General features: G+C 44.2%; 1 protein-coding gene across 1 annotated transcript in view; it reads right to left on the bottom strand.

The window, feature by feature from the left end:
• Window positions 1-628: 628 nt before the first annotated feature.
• LOC308150069 (lipid transferase CIDEB-like) overlaps window positions 629-23,303 on the bottom strand; it is a gene marked incomplete at both ends in the record, with an annotated part of 115,452 nt that continues 92,777 nt past the window's right edge. Inside the window, 2 exons of the mRNA XM_080522936.1 lie at window positions 629-770; window positions 892-1,082. Of these exons, the coding sequence (XP_080379062.1) occupies window positions 629-770; window positions 892-1,082 (333 nt within the window). The remainder of the gene's footprint in view (window positions 771-891; window positions 1,083-23,303) is intronic.

The following is a 23,303-nucleotide window of genomic DNA, read 5'->3' as shown; positions in this document are numbered from 1 at the left end:
GCACCTTTTGTTGCTGTTCTTTATACCATACCTGTTTGTTGAGGAGTGGTGTCAATCTATCTATCTTCATTGTTTTAATCTTCATTCACTGTTCATTCATTGTTTTAATCTTCATTCACTCTATTGCCTCCAGACTCACATGTTCTTTCTCTTTTCTTAATGAATAAACTGTTTTTTCCTTGTTCTGCAACTATTTCTCCTCATTTATATTTTGTGAGCTGCATCATTGTCAACAGATGAACTACACAGATGAAATCATGTATATAAGAGAGTAGGAGATGAATGTAATTTAAAAATGCCATCTTTGTCCATCACACATTATATCATCACTGTGTTTAACATGGTACAATTGATAGAAAAAGAGGATTATATACATCAAACATATTTGTATTCTAATTTGTACAACCAACTTTTCTACATTTTACATTATACACCAGCAGCATAATGTGTTAAGCTTATCATACTCATTGTACATATTATACTCTTAGTATTCAAAATATTACTCGAACAGAAGGTTGCCACGATTGGCACAAGTACATGTTGTGATCAGCTCCACATCTTATCTTCTATTCTCATTCGACCTGATGAGTGATTAGCCAATCACAGAGGGTTAGGGTTAGACACTCCCCTAATTCCAGTACTCCATAGAGCCTGCCGGCTGGGGCTGCCAGGACTCCGCCCCCTCGATGATCCGGCGAATCACAGAAGCAGCGCTGATCATAATATGACCAGCTGCTTGGAGGAGGGTGGAGGCAACACAGAGGGCTTCTCTGAGAGAGGAAGAACGTGAGTGAATCAGTTGAATATACAGGCAGTAATTAGTAAAAAAAAAAAAAAAGTTCAATACCCCCCCCCTTACACGCACAAAGTCACACCATATCCTCTGCTCACCTGACGGTTTTCTTGGGCCCAAGGCATTTGAAGTCTGCACTGACTGAATACCAGCCCCTGAAGGTGGCCTTCACGCTCAGAGAACCAAAGAGGTCCTTGGGGTTCAGTCTGTACAGGTCAAAGGTCACACGTGCGATGTCTTTTCCTGTCCGGGGCTTGATCTGATCTTGGGGTTTGGAGTAAGCCTTTCCCTGAGGGTTTGGTTGAGAGAAACAAGGCTTTAGTTTAGACCAGGGGTCGGCAATTAGGTTTGGCCTCAGGCCCAAAAAAAATGTAGCCACTAGATGGCGGGCCCGAACATAATCAAAGGATAATTTGTAATTAAAGTAATTGATTGTTAAAAAATGTGACACGTTCTAATGCTTTGACTTTTCTTTCGAGAAATGTACACATCGCTAGTCAACTAACACAGCTTGTTTTGTGAGCCTGCTAACAATGTAAAGTAGTGTTATAATTAACTAGGTAGCAGTCCAATCCATTTCGTTGCAGTATTAGGCTTGACTAGCGAGTTTGTGTTGTGATTCTCAACAACGTTGAAACGTAGTTTCACCCTTTTCCATAGTTTTGAATAATAAATGTGTGGACTGACGATGTATCGCAGCCTAACTTATTCTAATAATTATTTAACATACTTTTATTCTGAATGATTCCCCCCTCCTCCAGACAAGGTCACATTATTTATTATTGGATTGGTTGTTTGCGTGTCGGGTGAAGTTAGCTAAACATTTAACCTGCTAACTAGCAAGAGATACATAATGTCACTCTCCAAAGGTCTAAAGAGGAAAGTTGACGGTGAAAACAGGGCATTTAAAGAGGAATGGACAGCGAACTATACGTTCATCCTACCTGGTTTCATCAATGCAAAGCCGTTGTGTGAGACTCACATCTTCCCTGCTCACAATGTTCCCTTTCTATACATGCGAGTCATCCTTTTCCTCAATGAATGTGATAAAGACGCACGAGAGGAATCGATAGATGCATAAAAATTAAAATAAACTGCCTGCGGATTAAAGTGACGTCAATATCACCAGATATCAAGCAAAGTGTGACCGATGGGAGATGCCACTTTTCACATTAAGTGAGTACCAAGCCTGTCGTTATTGTATTTAATAACCTAATTGTATTTTGTATATTTTGAATGAATGGCTTATGGCTCATTGTAATTATTATCCCTAATAGCGCGTTTGCTCTGTCGTTTCAGGAGCATAGGCCTACCACCACTTTTGCGCCGATTTTGTTGTCAATGTTTTTCAGAAAATTAAACAGAATTTGCTTTGTTACTGTTCATATGTGTGTTGCAGTCACATACGTAAACATTACGTTTGAATGATTTAATGAGCTGATGTTATTTTTTTCAAACCACACCGCATGTCGGCTATTTCAGCACCACGCCTTGTCCACCTGCTTATGATTCTCTCTGAGGTGACTCATTAACTTCGGTGCACCCCGCTGCCTGATTGTCTGTCCCTGTGTCATTCACTCTCAACATGAATAAAAGTACAATAAGCATTATTCAGGTGGTGGTAGATTCTCTATTCGGACATTATAGGCGCGGTGTGGGACTGTCGGTCCGATATTGTAAAAAAAAAAGAAGAAAAAAAAAGAGGATTCTCAAAATAATCTGCTGGGCCAAATATTATTGGTGACGGGCCAGCAATGGCCCACGGGCCGCCTATTGCCGACCCCTGCACTATGGTAACACAGGACCTAGATAGAGTTGAATTTGTGTCCATTTCAACTGATGCTTCAAATCATGGACATGTTAAGCTGATGCCAGTACTAGTCAGGTACTGCAAAATATATGATGGGAGCCTGTCAGTAGAAACAAAGCTACTTGATTTTGTTGAGCTTAAGGGGGAAACAGCAGAGCAACTGGCAGCTGAGATCCTTGTTGTCATAGAGAAATACACTGACTCTTCAGAACAAAGTGGTGGCATTCTCTGCAGATAATACAAACACAAACTTTGGGGGCCTGAATAGGGCAGGGAGGGTCAATGTCCACACCAAAGTAAAAGATTCTCTGCAGCGGGAGGTGATTGGCTTGGGTTGTCCTGCCCACATCATCCATAATGCAACCAGAACAGCTTTGGTTGGCTCGTCAACCTGAACAGTTCTAAGAATTACTTTTAATACCACTTACAGTAATGTTGAGAGGCACATTCCAGTTGTTACACTTGAGTATTCTTGCTTGAATGTGTATACATTGGTCAAAATAAGGTCAAAATAAATGAAACCGCAATTGTCCCCGTTTCTGTATTTCATCATGATAAAATGTATACATTTTTCCTAAAAAGTTGGAAATGTCCCCAGATTGCATCTGAGAAATCTGGTCACCTTACCTTAGGTGGATACAAGATAATTAAATAACATGCATACAGGCCTACTTGGGGATGATAGTCAATTGTCTACAGTGGGCCTGTTCATGTTCTTCACTGTATGGATATTGCAATCATTGGACTTATCGGGAATGTTACCCTTATAAAGTAGTAGAGGCACAAATATGTAAATTTCTAGCCTGCAAACTGCGACACTTCAAATGAATGTGCAATAACACTATGTGCAATATGACAACCCTAGTCGTCTATCTGTACAGTATAGTATAGTGGATAGTGTACATAGCCTTTATTTATGTAAACCAGCTCCTTCCCTTGTGTTTTTTTTCGTTTTTTTTTCTTTCCTAGCACCAGGGGAGCTGTCATGCCAAAACCTGCCGCTGCCAAAAGCTGCCGGCCTAACGCGTGCCAGCTGGCGACTGTGACCCGTCAGTCTAGTGTTTTTGATTAGCGAAAAGCTGTAATTTGCCTCTACAAGTGTTAATATGTCATTTTATGAAGTTTTAATATGTTTTCAGGCGAGAAAGTAACCATATATATTCACAAAATGTATCCTAATATGTCATTTTATGAAGTTTTAATATGTTTTCAGGCGAGAAAGTAACCATATATATTCACAAAATGTATCCGGTTTATCAAAATAACCCGTTTATATAAAGAAAGAAACGGAGGTCTGATCAGCAGATCATTTCTCATAAAGTTGCAAACGCAACTTGAGCCCTGGACTAAGCATCCTAAAACAATGCACAGCAATTCAACTAAATAAAAAAAATGCGCGTTTCGTTCAAGATCCATTAGAGTAGGACATGTACAGTTATGATAAGTACAGTCATATGTAACTTAGTAGTTGATATTGTAATAAAACGTGCCAATGTCAGACGATTGAGAAAACAGAATAAACTTTATATATAAATACACAACACATCAGGGGGATAACGTTTGCAAAAGAACTGTACAGGTTACAATCAGGTATATAATAATAGTTAGGGAGTAACATATCATTCACAAATTCAACAATAATAGAACCAATATACGTATGTTACACAGTCAACTGTTAAGTGGGACAATGACAAGCTGGTCTGTGTCCAGAGGGGAGAGAAGAAGAACAAAGGATGGAAGCATTGGATTGAAGGAGGAGAATTATACTTGGTGAGCTCTTGTCCTCATACATGCATTTCTTTTTTACTACAGTAAACATTGTATCCAAGAAAAGAAAAAAAATCAAAGTAAACATTGTCAACAAGAATGAAGCCCTGCATTTTTATAACTTTATATTTGTTTCTCTCTTAGGCAAGTCTAAAGGTTGTGGTGGTGGTGTCTGATATATCAATCAATCAATCAATCAATCAATAATCGTTTAGAACGTGTCAGGACCAGGTGGTGACTGTGACGTCATTCTAGTGCGCTGTGTTTAATCCTCCGCACTTTACTCCACCATTTTGCTCTGCTGCCGCACGACGAAACACCTGCTACACGACACACCTGCTACTACAGAGAACTACTAGAGAACTACTACAGATAACCCTATCATTTCCTTTTATACGTTACTCTTATATTGTGCTTGTATTGTAAATTGTTTTATTTTAGATTGTGATTTATTTCGAACTAGCTAACTTGTGCGCACACGCGCACACACACACACACACACACACACACACACACACACACACACACACAGGGCATTGATAGCTAGCTTTCCAACCATTTATATATATATATACACAATTATTATACATATCAGATAATAGATATGGCATCCTATACTAGCCACAGTGACATTTTCTTATATCTGTCCAAAGCCCAGTTCCAGGAGGATATGTCTGCAGAGAAGAAGCAGAAGTCCTGGTCTCTTTTCTCTAATCCTTTTGATGTTGTCGATCGTCTCATGTATTATAGGCCCAAGAAGGGACAGCCACAAAGGAGGGTCATCATGTCAGACGAGGAAAAGGAGGAAGTGCTGACCGAGGTCCATGCCGGTCACTTCGGAGTGAAGCGCATGATTAACAAGATTAATCAGCGCTTCTTCTGGTTTGGCATTGTGAAGGATGTGAAAGACTGGGCAAGCAAATCTATTATTTCTTTAGTTAGTTTTTATGTTTTACAAACAGTAGCAAGATTGTATTTTACACACAGATAATATTCATTCATTCCCATTTCATTTCAACTTGCACTTTACTGATTGTTTCAAGGTCCGTACCTGCGTGGCTTGCCAGAGGTTTGAGAAGGTGAAGACTGAAGCCCCTGAGCTGAAGAGCATCAAGCCTGTTTCACCGTGGTACATGATTGGTGAGTTCTACACTTTTATATCCCAATTAATTTTTTGGGTTTTGACTTGTTTCCCACCATGCTTTCTTTCAGTATGCTCTTTAAGTGTGAATGTTTTACTTCCGCTTGTCCAATGTTAGAGTATGCCAACACATTTTTCTTGCTAGGTGTGGACCTCATCGGACCATTCAAGGCCTCATCCAAGAATAGCAATCGCTACTGCCTCACAGCGACAGATTTCTTCACCAAGTGGGTGGAGGCCATTCCTATCCAGGTGTGTTATATCTGTGTTTAGTGTTGTTTTCTCAAATATAATGATCATGACCATGCTTTTTAAAATACTTGAATGTATTGTACTTGAACAGTTCATCACCATGTATCCCAATTTTCATCTTAAAATTAACATTATAAGTATTCATATAATAGTACCATATCCTGTGTGTATACACTGCTAGGACAAGACGGCAGTGGCAACATCCCAGGCCCTGATAGACATCTTCCACACCCATGGTGCACCGGAGGTCATCCTGACTGACCAGGGCAAAGAGTTCTGCAACAAGGTCATGTACTTGCTAAAACATATGATCTTGTAACAGTTATGGACATACTTGTATGGACAAAACTAATGACTTCTGTCTTACTTTCTTTTTTAGGTCAACCAAATTTTGTTTGAGAAGTGGGGGATGAAGCACCGGATTACCTCTGCCTACCATCCCCAGACCAACGGACTGGACGAGCGGACCAATCAAACACTCAAGAGGGCTATCGGGAAATCTCTGGATGGGCACCAGGAACGGTGGGAGGACAACCTTAAGTTAATCCTTTCGCACATAACACCAGCGTCCAGGCCTCCACCAAGTACTCGCCCTACCGCCTGATGTACGGTCGGGAGCCACGGCTGTCCTCTGAGGTATGTCAACTCTTGATATTATTGTTCTTATAATATATAATTTGTTTTGCAAATTGATTCTCAATATAAACAAAAAATAAAACACTAACTCTATGCAAATGTATGTATTGCGTATCTCTATTTGCCTCTCATTTCAGATCACAGGCGACCGTCCTTTTGTGGAGGTGGACGAGATTGATGAAGACACCGCTGCAGACTATCTCCACGCCAGGGCTGAGAAGGATGAGGAGGTCTTTGACGAGGTGAAAGATATTACACAACTATATACTGAACAACCACCTGAGTGATGCTAAGTAACTGCTAAAGCAATAACAATGCCTCAGCAATATACAGAGCTATACTGCACAACAGAGAATTACAATCTCTGCTGCTTCGCTTTTTCTTCAACGATCAAGGTGCGACTCAACGTGGAGAAGGCCCAGGAGAAACAGCGGGAAAGCTACCGGAAGAGGATCAAGAAGGGAACCAAGCGGTTTGAGATCCTCCCGGGCATGGAGGTCCTGAAGAAGAATGAGAGGAAACGTGGGAGACCTGGTGGCACAATGGACCCAGACTGGCCAACTACGTACCGGTAAATGTTAGACTTTTAAGAATATTCAGAATGAGAGGGTGATGTGTGATGTCCAATTTTGCCATTATTAATACATATTTTCTTCAGGGTGACTGAGGTTGGGGACAACAATTTGGTGCAGTTGGAGACCTTGGATGGCCAACAACTGGGAACCAAAACCCCCTATGCCTCAGTGAAGCCTCTGCGGACGAGTAAGTGTAACATACAGTTCACATTTTAAAGTTAATGTAATGTGAAACTGTATTTTTTTTACCACAAGATGTCATTCTAAAATTGTTTTGTTGATTGACTTAAGGATTCCCAGCCTGCCCGCCCACTCAGAAAGCTGTGTCCCATCCACCGGAGCCAGTGTGTTCTGATGACCCTGAACCGCTAAACTCTGAGCCGGAGTGGGACTCACTTCAGGTAAACTTAAAAATCCTAGCTTCATTCATTTTAAATAATCAAAATTCCAATGGCTGAGTACTGTAACATGACAGTCCCTTTAACCCAACATCATTATGTTTTTTAGGCACCATCTCAGCTGCTAGATGTCATCATCACAGATGCTCAGCTGGGGCGGGCCTGTCCAGCTTTACGTAGCAGGTTGGAGGTGCTTAGGCCTTTCGTTCTGACTCCCAATTGTTGGCTGAATGATCTCTCCATTGACAATGCTCAGGCTCTTTTACAGGCTCAACATCCCCATGTAGGAGGCCTCTACGCCACAACGTCCCTCTCCCTCCTCTCCTCCGTGCCTGCATCAACCCAGGGGTTTGTTCAGATTTTAAATGTTTGTTCAAATCACTGGGTTACGGTAAGTAACATCAACTGCGAGGTAGGTACTGTTAACGTTTATGACTCCTCTGGTCACGGGTCGACCGAGGAGTTCATTTCTCAAATAACAGGTCTCCTCTCTTTTTCAGGTCCCAAGGTCCTTCTGCAGTGGCCTGATGTCCAGCAGCAGAGAGGCAGCTCAGACTGTGGGCTGTTTGCTATTGCGAACAGTCTCACATGCTGCAGAGGTGAGGACCCAGCAAGCAAGGAATTTGATCAGTCTGCTATGCGTAAGCACCTCTTTTCCTGCTTTCAGGATGGGCACCTGACACCATTCCGCAGCTCCATACGGTGTCCACGCACGGCCCAGTCAGTGTACACTATGGACGTTAGTGTGCACTGCATCTGCAGGAGGACCATCCGACCAGAGCTTCAGGTATCCTGCAGGAGGTGTTTCAAGTTTTTCCATTCGTCTTGTGTGTCAATTAATATTATGTTTCCTAATGAATTTGTTTGTACTGCTTGTAAAGTTGTTTTTTAAGTATTTTCCAGATTGTACACAGATAGCCCTGCTACATGGTTGACTGGGGTTTCTGACAAGCCTGCCACACACTCCCAACAGTCCAAACCCACACACCTCTACCCCCAAAAAGAAACAGCTACTTCAGTCAAGTCAGTCAAGGTGTTTTGATGTAGGTTTTTCCTGGAGTACCTCAGGGGGCAGTTCCCGAACCCGTGTTTTTCCAAAGTGCTCCATTGAAAACCCCTTAATGCATGGATGTTCTCCTTTCGTTGGAAAGTGCTTGGTCAGCTGAAAATGGCTGACTGACTGCCATACAAAAAACACCTGCCAGATTCAGTAGTTTACGATTACAATTATTTCCATCGGGTCTCAAATCAACTGATGTGTTGACATTTTAATGGCGTGTATTAATGGCATGTCACCTTTGCTTACATGCTAACTCTGTTACATCTACTGTACCTCTGATGAAACTGAAGTCGTGACAGCATGTTTTAATCACTTATGAATGGAGGGTTTTTCTAAATGTTTTGCTGTGGTTGTCAGTGTTCATTGTTGTAGTGGTGGTTTCAGTTTGAAACTGTGAACGAAACATTGAGTTAAGAATCCAAGTGCAAGTTCTTATTTTTCAACAACAAACCCAACTGTGGCAACATCCCAGGCCCTGATAGACATCTTCCACACCCATGGTGCGCCGGAGGTCATCCTGACTGACCAGGGCAAAGAGTTCTGCAACAAGGTCATGTACTTGCTAAAACATATGATCTTGTAACAGTTATGGACATACTTGTATGGACAAAACTAATGACTTCTGTCTTACTTTCTTTTTTAGGTCAACCAGATTTGGTTTGAGAAGTGGGGGATGAAGCACCGGATTACCTCTGCCTACCATCCCCAGACCAACGGACTGGACGAGCGGACCAATCAAACACTCAAGAGGGCTATCGGGAAATCTCTGGATGGGCACCAGGAGCGGTGGGAGGACAACCTTAAGTTAATCCTTTTCGCACATAACACCAGCGTCCAGGCCTCCACCAAGTACTCGCCCTACCGCCTGATGTACGGTCGGGAGCCACGGCTGTCCTCTGAGGTATGTCAACTCTTGATATTATTGTTCTTATAATATATAATTTGTTTTGCAAATTGATTCTCAATATAAACAAAAAATAAAACACTAACTCTATGCAAATGTATGTATTGCGTATCTCTATTTGCCTCTCATTTCAGATCACAGGCGACCGTCCTTTTGTGGAGGTGGACGAGATTGATGAAGACACCGCTGCAGACTATCTCCACGCCAGGGCTGAGAAGGATGAGGAGGTCTTTGACGAGGTGAAAGATATTACACAACTATATACTGAACAACCACCTGAGTGATGCTAAGTAACTGCTAAAGCAATAACAATGCCTCAGCAATATACAGAGCTATACTGCACAACAGAGAATTACAATCTCTGCTGCTTCGCTTTTTCTTCAACGATCAAGGTGCGACTCAACGTGGAGAAGGCCCAGGAGAAACAGCGGGAAAGCTACCGGAAGAGGATCAAGAAGGGAACCAAGCGGTTTGAGATCCTCCCGGGCATGGAGGTCCTGAAGAAGAATGAGAGGAAACGTGGGAGACCTGGTGGCACAATGGACCCAGACTGGCCAACTACGTACCGGTAAATGTTAGACTTTTAAGAATATTCAGAATGAGAGGGTGATGTGTGATGTCCAATTTTGCCATTATTAATACATATTTTCTTCAGGGTGACTGAGGTTGGGGACAACAATTTGGTGCAGTTGGAGACCTTGGATGGCCAACAACTGGGAACCAAAACCCCCTATGCCTCAGTGAAGCCTCTGCGGACGAGTAAGTGTAACATACAGTTCACATTTTAAAGTTAATGTAATGTGAAACTGTATTTTTTTTACCACAAGATGTCATTCTAAAATTGTTTTGTTGATTGACTTAAGGATTCCGAGCCTGCCCGCCCACTCAGAAAGCTGTGTCCCATCCACCGGAGCCAGTGTGTTCTGATGACCCTGAACCGCTAAACTCTGAGCCGGAGTGGGACTCACTTCAGGTAAACTTAAAAATCCTAGCTTCATTCATTTTAAATAATCAAAATTCCAATGGCTGAGTACTGTAACATGACAGTCCCTTTAACCCAACATCATTATGTTTTTTAGGCACCATCTCAGCTGCTAGATGTCATCATCACAGATGCTCAGCTGGGGCGGGCCTGTCCAGCTTTACGTAGCAGGTTGGAGGTGCTTAGGCCTTTCGTTCTGACTCCCAATTGTTGGCTGAATGATCTCTCCATTGACAATGCTCAGGCTCTTTTACAGGCTCAACATCCCCATGTAGGAGGCCTCTACGCCACAACGTCCCTCTCCCTCCTCTCCTCCGTGCCTGCATCAACCCAGGGGTTTGTTCAGATTTTAAATGTTTGTTCAAATCACTGGGTTACGGTAAGTAACATCAACTGCGAGGTAGGTACTGTTAACGTTTATGACTCCTCTGGTCACGGGTCGACCGAGGAGTTCATTTCTCAAATAACAGGTCTCCTCTCTTTTTCAGGTCCCAAGGTCCTTCTGCAGTGGCCTGATGTCCAGCAGCAGAGAGGCAGCTCAGACTGTGGGCTGTTTGCTATTGCGAACAGTCTCACATGCTGCAGAGGTGAGGACCCAGCAAGCAAGGAATTTGATCAGTCTGCTATGCGTAAGCACCTCTTTTCCTGCTTTCAGGATGGGCACCTGACACCATTCCGCAGCTCCATACGGTGTCCACGCACGGCCCAGTCAGTGTACACTATGGACGTTAGTGTGCACTGCATCTGCAGGAGGACCATCCGACCAGAGCTTCAGGTATCCTGCAGGAGGTGTTTCAAGTTTTTCCATTCGTCTTGTGTGTCAATTAATATTATGTTTCCTAATGAATTTGTTTGTACTGCTTGTAAAGTTGTTTTTTAAGTATTTTCCAGATTGTACACAGATAGCCCTGCTACATGGTTGACTGGGGTTTCTGACAAGCCTGCCACACACTCCCAACAGTCCAAACCCACACACCTCTACCCCCAAAAAGAAACAGCTACTTCAGTCAAGTCAGTCAAGGTGTTTTGATGTAGGTTTTTCCTGGAGTACCTCAGGGGGCAGTTCCCGAACCCGTGTTTTTCCAAAGTGCTCCATTGAAAACCCCTTAATGCATGGATATTCTCCTTTCGTTGGAAAGTGCTTGGTCAGCTGAAAATGGCTGACTGACTGCCATACAAAAAACACCTGCCAGATTCAGTAGTTTACGATTACAATTATTTCCATCGGGTCTCAAATCAACTGATGTGTTGACATTTTAATGGCGTGTATTAATGGCATGTCACCTTTGCTTACATGCTAACTCTGTTACATCTACTGTACCTCTGATGAAACTGAAGTCGTGACAGCATGTTTTAATCACTTATGAATGGAGGGTTTTTCTAAATGTTTTGCTGTGGTTGTCAGTGTTCATTGTTGTAGTGGTGGTTTCAGTTTGAAACTGTGAACGAAACATTGAGTTAAGAATCCAAGTGCAAGTTCTTATTTTTCAACAACAAACCCAACTGTGGCAACATCCCAGGCCCTGATAGACATCTTCCACACCCATGGTGCGCCGGAGGTCATCCTGACTGACCAGGGCAAAGAGTTCTGCAACAAGGTCATGTACTTGCTAAAACATATGATCTTGTAACAGTTATGGACATACTTGTATGGACAAAACTAATGACTTCTGTCTTACTTTCTTTTTTAGGTCAACCAGATTTGGTTTGAGAAGTGGGGGATGAAGCACCGGATTACCTCTGCCTACCATCCCCAGACCAACGGACTGGACGAGCGGACCAATCAAACACTCAAGAGGGCTATCGGGAAATCTCTGGATGGGCACCAGGAGCGGTGGGAGGACAACCTTAAGTTAATCCTTTTCGCACATAACACCAGCGTCCAGGCCTCCACCAAGTACTCGCCCTACCGCCTGATGTACGGTCGGGAGCCACGGCTGTCCTCTGAGGTATGTCAACTCTTGATATTATTGTTCTTATAATATATAATTTGTTTTGCAAATTGATTCTCAATATAAACAAAAAATAAAACACTAACTCTATGCAAATGTATGTATTGCGTATCTCTATTTGCCTCTCATTTCAGATCACAGGCGACCGTCCTTTTGTGGAGGTGGACGAGATTGATGAAGACACCGCTGCAGACTATCTCCACGCCAGGGCTGAGAAGGATGAGGAGGTCTTTGACGAGGTGAAAGATATTACACAACTATATACTGAACAACCACCTGAGTGATGCTAAGTAACTGCTAATGCAATAACAATGCCTCAGCAATATACAGAGCTATACTGCACAACAGAGAATTACAATCTCTGCTGCTTCGCTTTTTCTTCAACGATCAAGGTGCGACTCAACGTGGAGAAGGCCCAGGAGAAACAGCGGGAAAGCTACCGGAAGAGGATCAAGAAGGGAACCAAGCGGTTTGAGATCCTCCCGGGCATGGAGGTCCTGAAGAAGAATGAGAGGAAACGTGGGAGACCTGGTGGCACAATGGACCCAGACTGGCCAACTACGTACCGGTAAATGTTAGACTTTTAAGAATATTCAGAATGAGAGGGTGATGTGTGATGTCCAATTTTGCCATTATTAATACATATTTTCTTCAGGGTGACTGAGGTTGGGGACAACAATTTGGTGCAGTTGGAGACCTTGGATGGCCAACAACTGGGAACCAAAACCCCCTATGCCTCAGTGAAGCCTCTGCGGACGAGTAAGTGTAACATACAGTTCACATTTTAAAGTTAATGTAATGTGAAACTGTATTTTTTTTACCACAAGATGTCATTCTAAAATTGTTTTGTTGATTGACTTAAGGATTCCGAGCCTGCCCGCCCACTCAGAAAGCTGTGTCCCATCCACCGGAGCCAGTGTGTTCTGATGACCCTGAACCGCTAAACTCTGAGCCGGAGTGGGACTCACTTCAGGTAAACTTAAAAATCCTAGCTTCATTCATTTTAAATAATCAAAATTCCAATGGCTGAGTACTGTAACATGACAGTCCCTTTAACCCAACATCATTATGTTTTTTAGGCACCATCTCAGCTGCTAGATGTCATCATCACAGATGCTCAGCTGGGGCGGGCCTGTCCAGCTTTACGTAGCAGGTTGGAGGTGCTTAGGCCTTTCGTTCTGACTCCCAATTGTTGGCTGAATGATCTCTCCATTGACAATGCTCAGGCTCTTTTACAGGCTCAACATCCCCATGTAGGAGGCCTCTACGCCACAACGTCCCTCTCCCTCCTCTCCTCCGTGCCTGCATCAACCCAGGGGTTTGTTCAGATTTTAAATGTTTGTTCAAATCACTGGGTTACGGTAAGTAACATCAACTGCGAGGTAGGTACTGTTAACGTTTATGACTCCTCTGGTCACGGGTCGACCGAGGAGTTCATTTCTCAAATAACAGGTCTCCTCTCTTTTTCAGGTCCCAAGGTCCTTCTGCAGTGGCCTGATGTCCAGCAGCAGAGAGGCAGCTCAGACTGTGGGCTGTTTGCTATTGCGAACAGTCTCACATGCTGCAGAGGTGAGGACCCAGCAAGCAAGGAATTTGATCAGTCTGCTATGCGTAAGCACCTCTTTTCCTGCTTTCAGGATGGGCACCTGACACCATTCCGCAGCTCCATACGGTGTCCACGCACGGCCCAGTCAGTGTACACTATGGACGTTAGTGTGCACTGCATCTGCAGGAGGACCATCCGACCAGAGCTTCAGGTATCCTGCAGGAGGTGTTTCAAGTTTTTCCATTCGTCTTGTGTGTCAATTAATATTATGTTTCCTAATGAATTTGTTTGTACTGCTTGTAAAGTTGTTTTTTAAGTATTTTCCAGATTGTACACAGATAGCCCTGCTACATGGTTGACTGGGGTTTCTGACAAGCCTGCCACACACTCCCAACAGTCCAAACCCACACACCTCTACCCCCAAAAAGAAACAGCTACTTCAGTCAAGTCAGTCAAGGTGTTTTGATGTAGGTTTTTCCTGGAGTACCTCAGGGGGCAGTTCCCGAACCCGTGTTTTTCCAAAGTGCTCCATTGAAAACCCCTTAATGCATGGATGTTCTCCTTTCGTTGGAAAGTGCTTGGTCAGCTGAAAATGGCTGACTGACTGCCATACAAAAAACACCTGCCAGATTCAGTAGTTTACGATTACAATTATTTCCATCGGGTCTCAAATCAACTGATGTGTTGACATTTTAATGGCGTGTATTAATGGCATGTCACCTTTGCTTACATGCTAACTCTGTTACATCTACTGTACCTCTGATGAAACTGAAGTCGTGACAGCATGTTTTAATCACTTATGAATGGAGGGTTTTTCTAAATGTTTTGCTGTGGTTGTCAGTGTTCATTGTTGTAGTGGTGGTTTCAGTTTGAAACTGTGAACGAAACATTGAGTTAAGAATCCAAGTGCAAGTTCTTATTTTTCAACAACAAACCCAACTGTGGCAACATCCCAGGCCCTGATAGACATCTTCCACACCCATGGTGCGCCGGAGGTCATCCTGACTGACCAGGGCAAAGAGTTCTGCAACAAGGTCATGTACTTGCTAAAACATATGATCTTGTAACAGTTATGGACATACTTGTATGGACAAAACTAATGACTTCTGTCTTACTTTCTTTTTTAGGTCAACCAGATTTTGTTTGAGAAGTGGGGGATGAAGCACCGGATTACCTCTGCCTACCATCCCCAGACCAACGGACTGGACGAGCGGACCAATCAAACACTCAAGAGGGCTATCGGGAAATCTCTGGATGGGCACCAGGAGCGGTGGGAGGACAACCTTAAGTTAATCCTTTTCGCACATAACACCAGCGTCCAGGCCTCCACCAAGTACTCGCCCTACCGCCTGATGTACGGTCGGGAGCCACGGCTGTCCTCTGAGGTATGTCAACTCTTGATATTATTGTTCTTATAATATATAATTTGTTTTGCAAATTGATTCTCAATATAAACAAAAAATAAAACACTAACTCTATGCAAATGTATGTATTGCGTATCTCTATTTGCCTCTCATTTCAGATCACAGGCGACCGTCCTTTTGTGGAGGTGGACGAGATTGATGAAGACACCGCTGCAGACTATCTCCACGCCAGGGCTGAGAAGGATGAGGAGGTCTTTGACGAGGTGAAAGATATTACACAACTATATACTGAACAACCACCTGAGTGATGCTAAGTAACTGCTAAAGCAATAACAATGCCTCAGCAATATACAGAGCTATACTGCACAACAGAGAATTACAATCTCTGCTGCTTCGCTTTTTCTTCAACGATCAAGGTGCGACTCAACGTGGAGAAGGCCCAGGAGAAACAGCGGGAAAGCTACCGGAAGAGGATCAAGAAGGGAACCAAGCGGTTTGAGATCCTCCCGGGCATGGAGGTCCTGAAGAAGAATGAGAGGAAACGTGGGAGACCTGGTGGCACAATGGACCCAGACTGGCCAACTACGTACCGGTAAATGTTAGACTTTTAAGAATATTCAGAATGAGAGGGTGATGTGCGATGTCCAATTTTGCCATTATTAATACATATTTTCTTCAGGGTGACTGAGGTTGGGGACAACAATTTGGTGCAGTTGGAGACCTTGGATGGCCAACAACTGGGAACCAAAACCCCCTATGCCTCAGTGAAGCCTCTGCGGACGAGTAAGTGTAACATACAGTTCACATTTTAAAGTTAATGTAATGTGAAACTGTATTTTTTTTACCACAAGATGTCATTCTAAAATTGTTTTGTTGATTGACTTAAGGATTCCGAGCCTGCCCGCCCACTCAGAAAGCTGTGTCCCATCCACCGGAGCCAGTGTGTTCTGATGACCCTGAACCGCTAAACTCTGAGCCGGAGTGGGACTCACTTCAGGTAAACTTAAAAATCCTAGCTTCATTCATTTTAAATAATCAAAATTCCAATGGCTGAGTACTGTAACATGACAGTCCCTTTAACCCAACATCATTATGTTTTTTAGGCACCATCTCAGCTGCTAGATGTCATCATCACAGATGCTCAGCTGGGGCGGGCCTGTCCAGCTTTACGTAGCAGGTTGGAGGTGCTTAGGCCTTTCGTTCTGACTCCCAATTGTTGGCTGAATGATCTCTCCATTGACAATGCTCAGGCTCTTTTACAGGCTCAACATCCCCATGTAGGAGGCCTCTACGCCACAACGTCCCTCTCCCTCCTCTCCTCCGTGCCTGCATCAACCCAGGGGTTTGTTCAGATTTTAAATGTTTGTTCAAATCACTGGGTTACGGTAAGTAACATCAACTGCGAGGTAGGTACTGTTAACGTTTATGACTCCTCTGGTCACGGGTCGACCGAGGAGTTCATTTCTCAAATAACAGGTCTCCTCTCTTTTTCAGGTCCCAAGGTCCTTCTGCAGTGGCCTGATGTCCAGCAGCAGAGAGGCAGCTCAGACTGTGGGCTGTTTGCTATTGCGAACAGTCTCACATGCTGCAGAGGTGAGGACCCAGCAAGCAAGGAATTTGATCAGTCTGCTATGCGTAAGCACCTCTTTTCCTGCTTTCAGGATGGGCACCTGACACCATTCCGCAGCTCCATACGGTGTCCACGCACGGCCCAGTCAGTGTACACTATGGACGTTAGTGTGCACTGCATCTGCAGGAGGACCATCCGACCAGAGCTTCAGGTATCCTGCAGGAGGTGTTTCAAGTTTTTCCATTCGTCTTGTGTGTCAATTAATATTATGTTTCCTAATGAATTTGTTTGTACTGCTTGTAAAGTTGTTTTTTAAGTATTTTCCAGATTGTACACAGATAGCCCTGCTACATGGTTGACTGGGGTTTCTGACAAGCCTGCCACACACTCCCAACAGTCCAAACCCACACACCTCTACCCCCAAAAAGAAACAGCTACTTCAGTCAAGTCAGTCAAGGTGTTTTGATGTAGGTTTTTCCTGGAGTACCTCAGGGGGCAGTTCCCGAACCCGTGTTTTTCCAAAGTGCTCCATTGAAAACCCCTTAATGCATGGATGTTCTCCTTTCGTTGGAAAGTGCTTGGTCAGCTGAAAATGGCTGACTGACTGCCATACAAAAAACACCTGCCAGATTCAGTAGTTTACGATTACAATTATTTCCATCGGGTCTCAAATCAACTGATGTGTTGACATTTTAATGGCGTGTATTAATGGCATGTCACCTTTGCTTACATGCTAACTCTGTTACATCTACTGTACCTCTGATGAAACTGAAGTCGTGACAGCATGTTTTAATCACTTATGAATGGAGGGTTTTTCTAAATGTTTTGCTGTGGTTGTCAGTGTTCATTGTTGTAGTGGTGGTTTCAGTTTGAAACTGTGAACGAAACATTGAGTTAAGAATCCAAGTGCAAGTTCTTATTTTTCAACAACAAACCCAACTGTGGCAACATCCCAGGCCCTGATAGACATCTTCCACACCCATGGTGCGCCGGAGGTCATCCTGACTGACCAGGGCAAAGAGTTCTGCAACAAGGTCATGTACTTGCTAAAACATATGATCTTGTAACAGTTATGGACATACTTGTATGGACAAAACTAATGACTTCTGTCTTACTTTCTTTTTTAGGTCAACCAGATTTGGTTTGAGAAGTGGGGGATGAAGCACCGGATTACCTCTGCCTACCATCCCCAGACCAACGGACTGGACGAGCGGACCAATCAAACACTCAAGAGGGCTATCGGGAAATCTCTGGATGGGCACCAGGAGCGGTGGGAGGACAACCTTAAGTTAATCCTTTTCGCACATAACACCAGCGTCCAGGCCTCCACCAAGTACTCGCCCTACCGCCTGATGTACGGTCGGGAGCCACGGCTGTCCTCTGAGGTATGTCAACTCTTGATATTATTGTTCTTATAATATATAATTTGTTTTGCAAATTGATTCTCAATATAAACAAAAAATAAAACACTAACTCTATGCAAATGTATGTATTGCGTATCTCTATTTGCCTCTCATTTCAGATCACAGGCGACCGTCCTTTTGTGGAGGTGGACGAGATTGATGAAGACACCGCTGCAGACTATCTCCACGCCAGGGCTGAGAAGGATGAGGAGGTCTTTGACGAGGTGAAAGATATTACACAACTATATACTGAACAACCACCTGAGTGATGCTAAGTAACTGCTAAAGCAATAACAATGCCTCAGCAATATACAGAGCTATACTGCACAACAGAGAATTACAATCTCTGCTGCTTCGCTTTTTCTTCAACGATCAAGGTGCGACTCAACGTGGAGAAGGCCCAGGAGAAACAGCGGGAAAGCTGCCGGAAGAGGATCAAGAAGGGAACCAAGCGGTTTGAGATCCTCCCGGGCATGGAGGTCCTGAAGAAGAATGAGAGGAAACGTGGGAGACCTGGTGGCACAATGGACCCAGACTGGCCAACTACGTACCGGTAAATGTTAGACTTTTAAGAATATTCAGAATGAGAGGGTGATGTGTGTCATCCTCGGGATGAGTTTATTGTTTATTTTTGTTTGAAGCATTTGTTGTAACTCCAGTTCTGTTTTATCGATACCAATAAGACTGTTAATTTGTCTTGGCCTGTAATAAATATCCTTATTACAAAACACCAGTAATACTTTGTTACTTCTTCTTCTCCCTAGCGAACATAGAACGTAACAAGTGGGGGCTCGTCCGTTCTGGTCAGGAAGTCTGATAAGCACTCGTACACCCGCTTGTAATCGTAGGCAGGCTGGTGGAGGAGCTGGCAGACCCTGCACTCCGAGGGGCTGCTGGCGTTGTGGCAGTGGAAGGAGCAGAGGGAGAGGGGGGCGCCCCTCATAAAGCACTCGTACTCCACCGTTAGGTCCTCCCCCAACTTCAGCAGCAGAGACTCTGCCAGACGGAGGTCAGCGTCTATATCCAGGAGGTCAAAGTTGAAGACCTGCAGGTATCCCAGCACCACCTTGTCTCTGCGGCTGCTCCACTACACACTCCTCTTGTGGGCGTTACAGTGGCACAGCCCCGCCTTCGTCCACACAGAACACTCCAAAGCTACTTTATCACAGATGTAGCAGAAGCACTGGGAACAGAACATGTGGTTACTGCCCACTTGGCCTCCGGTCTCACTGTCTGTAGCAATGAAGGGGTGTGTGCAGCAGTCATATCGTGCGTGGGGCAGCACCTCGGCTTTCTGACAGTATATGACCACCAGGTCATCTTCATCCGACAGACTCAGATCTGACACCGCTGTGTTAGCTTGGTTCTTTTGTTCTTCCACGATGAAGAGCGAGTCGTTGTTGTCAACCGAGCCGTCTTCGTCGTCACTGCTTAAAATGATCACGATGTCCTGACAGTCCTGCTGCATCGTCCCAGCTACGACCTAACCCTAACCCTAACACGGAGGCGTTCAGTCTAGTAACTTAACTACAACAACTATACAAGTTGTGCTAACAGCTCACATTTATTACGGCAAGAGTCAGAAATGTATGGCTACATAAAAGTTTATTTTTGTTTGAAGCATTTGTTGTAACTCCATTTCTGTTTTATCGATACCAATAAGACTGTTAATTTGTCTTGGCCTGTAATAAATATCCTTATTACAAAACACCAGTAATACTTTGTTACTTCTTCTTCTCCCTAGCGAACATAGAACGTAACAAGTGGGGGCTCGTCCGTTCTGGTCAGGAAGTCTGATAAGCACTCGTACACCCGCTTGTAATCGTAGGCAGGCTGGTGGAGGAGCTGGCAGACCCTGCACTCCGAGGGGCTGCTGGCGTTGTGGCAGTGGAAGGAGCAGAGGGAGAGGGGGGCGCCCCTCATAAAGCACTCGTACTCCACCGTTAGGTCCTCCCCCAACTTCAGCAGCAGAGACTCTGCCAGACGGAGGTCAGCGTCTATATCCAGGAGGTCAAAGTTGAAGACCTGCAGGTATCCCAGCACCACCTTGTCTCTGCGGCTGCTCCAGTACACACTCCTCTTGTGGGCGTTACAGTGGCACAGCCCCGCCTTCGTCCACACAGAACACTCCAAAGCTACTTTATCACAGATGTATCAGAAGCACTGGGAACAGAACATGTGGTTACTGCCCACTGGGCCTCCGGTCTCACTGTCTGTAGCAATGAAGGGGTGTGTGCAGCAGTCATATCGTGCGTGGGGCAGCACCTCGGCTTTCTGACAGTATATGACCACCAGGTCATCTTCATCCGACAGACTCAGATCTGACACCGCTGTGTTAGCTTGGTTCTTTTGTTCTTCCACGATGAAGAGCGAGTCGTTGTTGTCAACCGAGCCGTCTTCGTCGTCACTGCTTAAAATGATCACGATGTCCTGACAGTCCTGCTGCATCGTCCCAGCTTAGGGTGACCAGATGTCCCACTTTGTGCGGGACTGCACAGCATTTTCACGACTTTTAGTGCGTCCCGCAAATTGGGACGATGTCCCGCATATTTAATTATTATTGGGCAAAAAAAAAAAAAAAAGGATTTATCCAATGGCTGTGGAGAAAGCAGGGAAGGCTATCGTCACAGGGCTGTGTTTGCTGTCAATCAAACTGTAGCACACGTCAGGTGCTGGGGTCAAGTGCAGCCAGGTTAACCAATGAAAGTAAGTCCCCCCCAAACAACAACGAACGCGAGTCAAATGCAGCAGGTTCTAGAAAATGGAGGAAACTCAAACCACAGTCAGCAAGAAAAGAAGATGCACCTACAACAAAGACTGGGAAAACACTTATACGTGGGTGAAGCCAGTGCAGGGCGACTCTCAGAGAGTTTTTTGCAATCTTTGCAAGAGTTCTTTTTCAATTTCACATGGCGGTGAATACGACATCAAAAGACACAGAGAATGCGATTCTCACAAGAAACGTGTCGCTCAAAAAGAGACATCCAACTCTATGGAGACATTCCTACTCAAACCGAAAAATGATGGCCACTCTGATAAGGTAACAGCAGCAGAAATAACCAATGTTTACCATACAGTGCAACACTCCCAATCATACCGGTCAATTGACTGTGTTAACAAGCTAGCTCCGACCATTTTTCCAGACTCTGAGATAGCAAAGAAAATGTCATGTGGTCGTACTAAAGCAGCGTCCATAGTAACAGATGTGCTTGCCCCTGCCTCTGTGGAGAGTTGTTTGACAGAATTAAAGACACCACTAGTGGTTCAACAACTTCCAAGTTACAAAATAGCCCAGCCCCACACACCATTTTTTTCGGTGGCTTCAGATGCTTCAAATCATGGCACGACAAAACTCTTCCCACTGTCTCTGAGATATTGGACCCCAGAGTTGGGTTTGAAAAGTAAGATCCTTGACTTCTATGAGGATAGTGATGAGTCAGCTGCTGCCATACACCGCCAGATTACAAGCAAGCTACAAGAAAAGGGCCTGCAATCTGACATGATTTCAGCATACACTGCCGACAATGCAAGTGTAAATTATGGGAAAAACAATTCTGTTTTCCAGAAGCTAAAAGCAGACAACAGTTGCATCATAAAGGCTAACTGTATGGCCCACATAGTGCACAACAGTGCAAAGCATGCTGGAGACAGGTTGAACATTGACATTGAGTCTGTAGTGAACAAAACATTCAGTCACTTTTCATCATCTGCAAAACGTACAGCAGAATTGAAAGCAGTGTGCACTTTTTTGGAAGAAGAATATCAGGTTGTGCGGAGACACGTATCCACAAGATGGTTGAGTCTGTGGCCTGCTGTCAAGAGGCTACATGACAGCTGGACAGCTATCAAGAGTTACTTCTTGTCACTGGGAGAGGATCAGTGCCCAAAGTCACTGTGGCAGCTGTTCAAAAATGATGAGGATGGTGATGGGATACCCCTTGAGCTACAGGTCTACCTGTCCTTCCTCAATAATGTGCTGAAGATCTTCCATGAAGTTGTGCTGCTGTTGGAGAGAGAGGACGGGACCGTCTGTGAGCTATATGACATGATGCTTACTCTCAAGACAAAGCTCCAACAACGACAGATTGATTCCTTCTTTGGAATGGAGACCAGTGCTATGCTCCAACAGTTTCCAGACAAAAAGGCAGCAGCAATCAAACATGATCTTTCCAGGTTCTACCAGGCTGCTCTCAACTACCTTGAGAAGTGGTATGACTTCACAGACAACAACTACCAGAAGAATGTTGCAAGCTTGGCTCTGAAGAGCAAGTTCACATTCTCCCATCTCTGTGATGCAGTGGAGGTCCTACAGATAAGGGGGAAACTAGACATGGATGAACTGTATGATGAATACTGTGTGATTTTGCCACGCCAGCAGGACGTAGTGGAGAGAGAAGCTCCTGTTGTGGAGAAGTGGTCCACCTTGCTTAAAGGCACAAACACACCAAATCTTACTGCTGTGGCATCCTTTCTCTTAAGCATCCCCATCACTAATGCTTCGGTAGAGAGTGTGTTTTCCCTCATGACGGCAGCGTGGACTGACCAGAGGAACCGGTGCTCTGTGGAGCGTATCAAGTCTGAAATTCAAATCAAGACCAACTTTGGATACAGTTGTAAGGAATTCTACACCTATGCACTCAAGGAGAAGGCCTTATTGGAAGCTGCACGCTCAAACAAAAAGTACCAAGGCAAGAAGAGCATCTAAGGTAAGATAAACTTACTAAACTGTTTAGAATATAGGCTAGACTAAGAGTAGGATATTTTTGAATATAGTATGATATTGCTGGCCAATGTGGTGTTAGATTTTAATACGGTGCTGCTATTCTTGTGTTTCTGTTTCACACCAGGTGCTTTCCATGGTGCTGGAGTGCATAGATAGCCTGTGTGGGGGGGCCCACCTGCTGTTGCTGTGATGGAGAAAACTAAAGAGATTTGTGATGGACAAAACAGAAAATATTTCAACCAGGTGCCTTCCATGGTGCTCGGAGTGGATAGCCTGTGTGGGCTTGCCTGTGTCTGCAGCTGTTGCTGTGATGGACACAACTGAAAGGAGTTTTATGTTATTTATTATTACATTTAGTTTTTTTGCCAGTTTTTGTAGTTGTATTTTGTGCCTACTTTTACAGGAAATACACTAGTTGAATTTGGCT

The sequence above is a fragment of the Nansenia antarctica genome (genome assembly GCF_963989245.1).
Source record: "Nansenia antarctica genome assembly, chromosome: 2".
NCBI lineage: Eukaryota > Metazoa > Chordata > Actinopteri > Argentiniformes > Microstomatidae > Nansenia > Nansenia antarctica.
The sequence above is the reverse complement of the archived record's forward strand: the minus strand, read 5'-3'. Positions and strand labels throughout refer to the sequence as shown.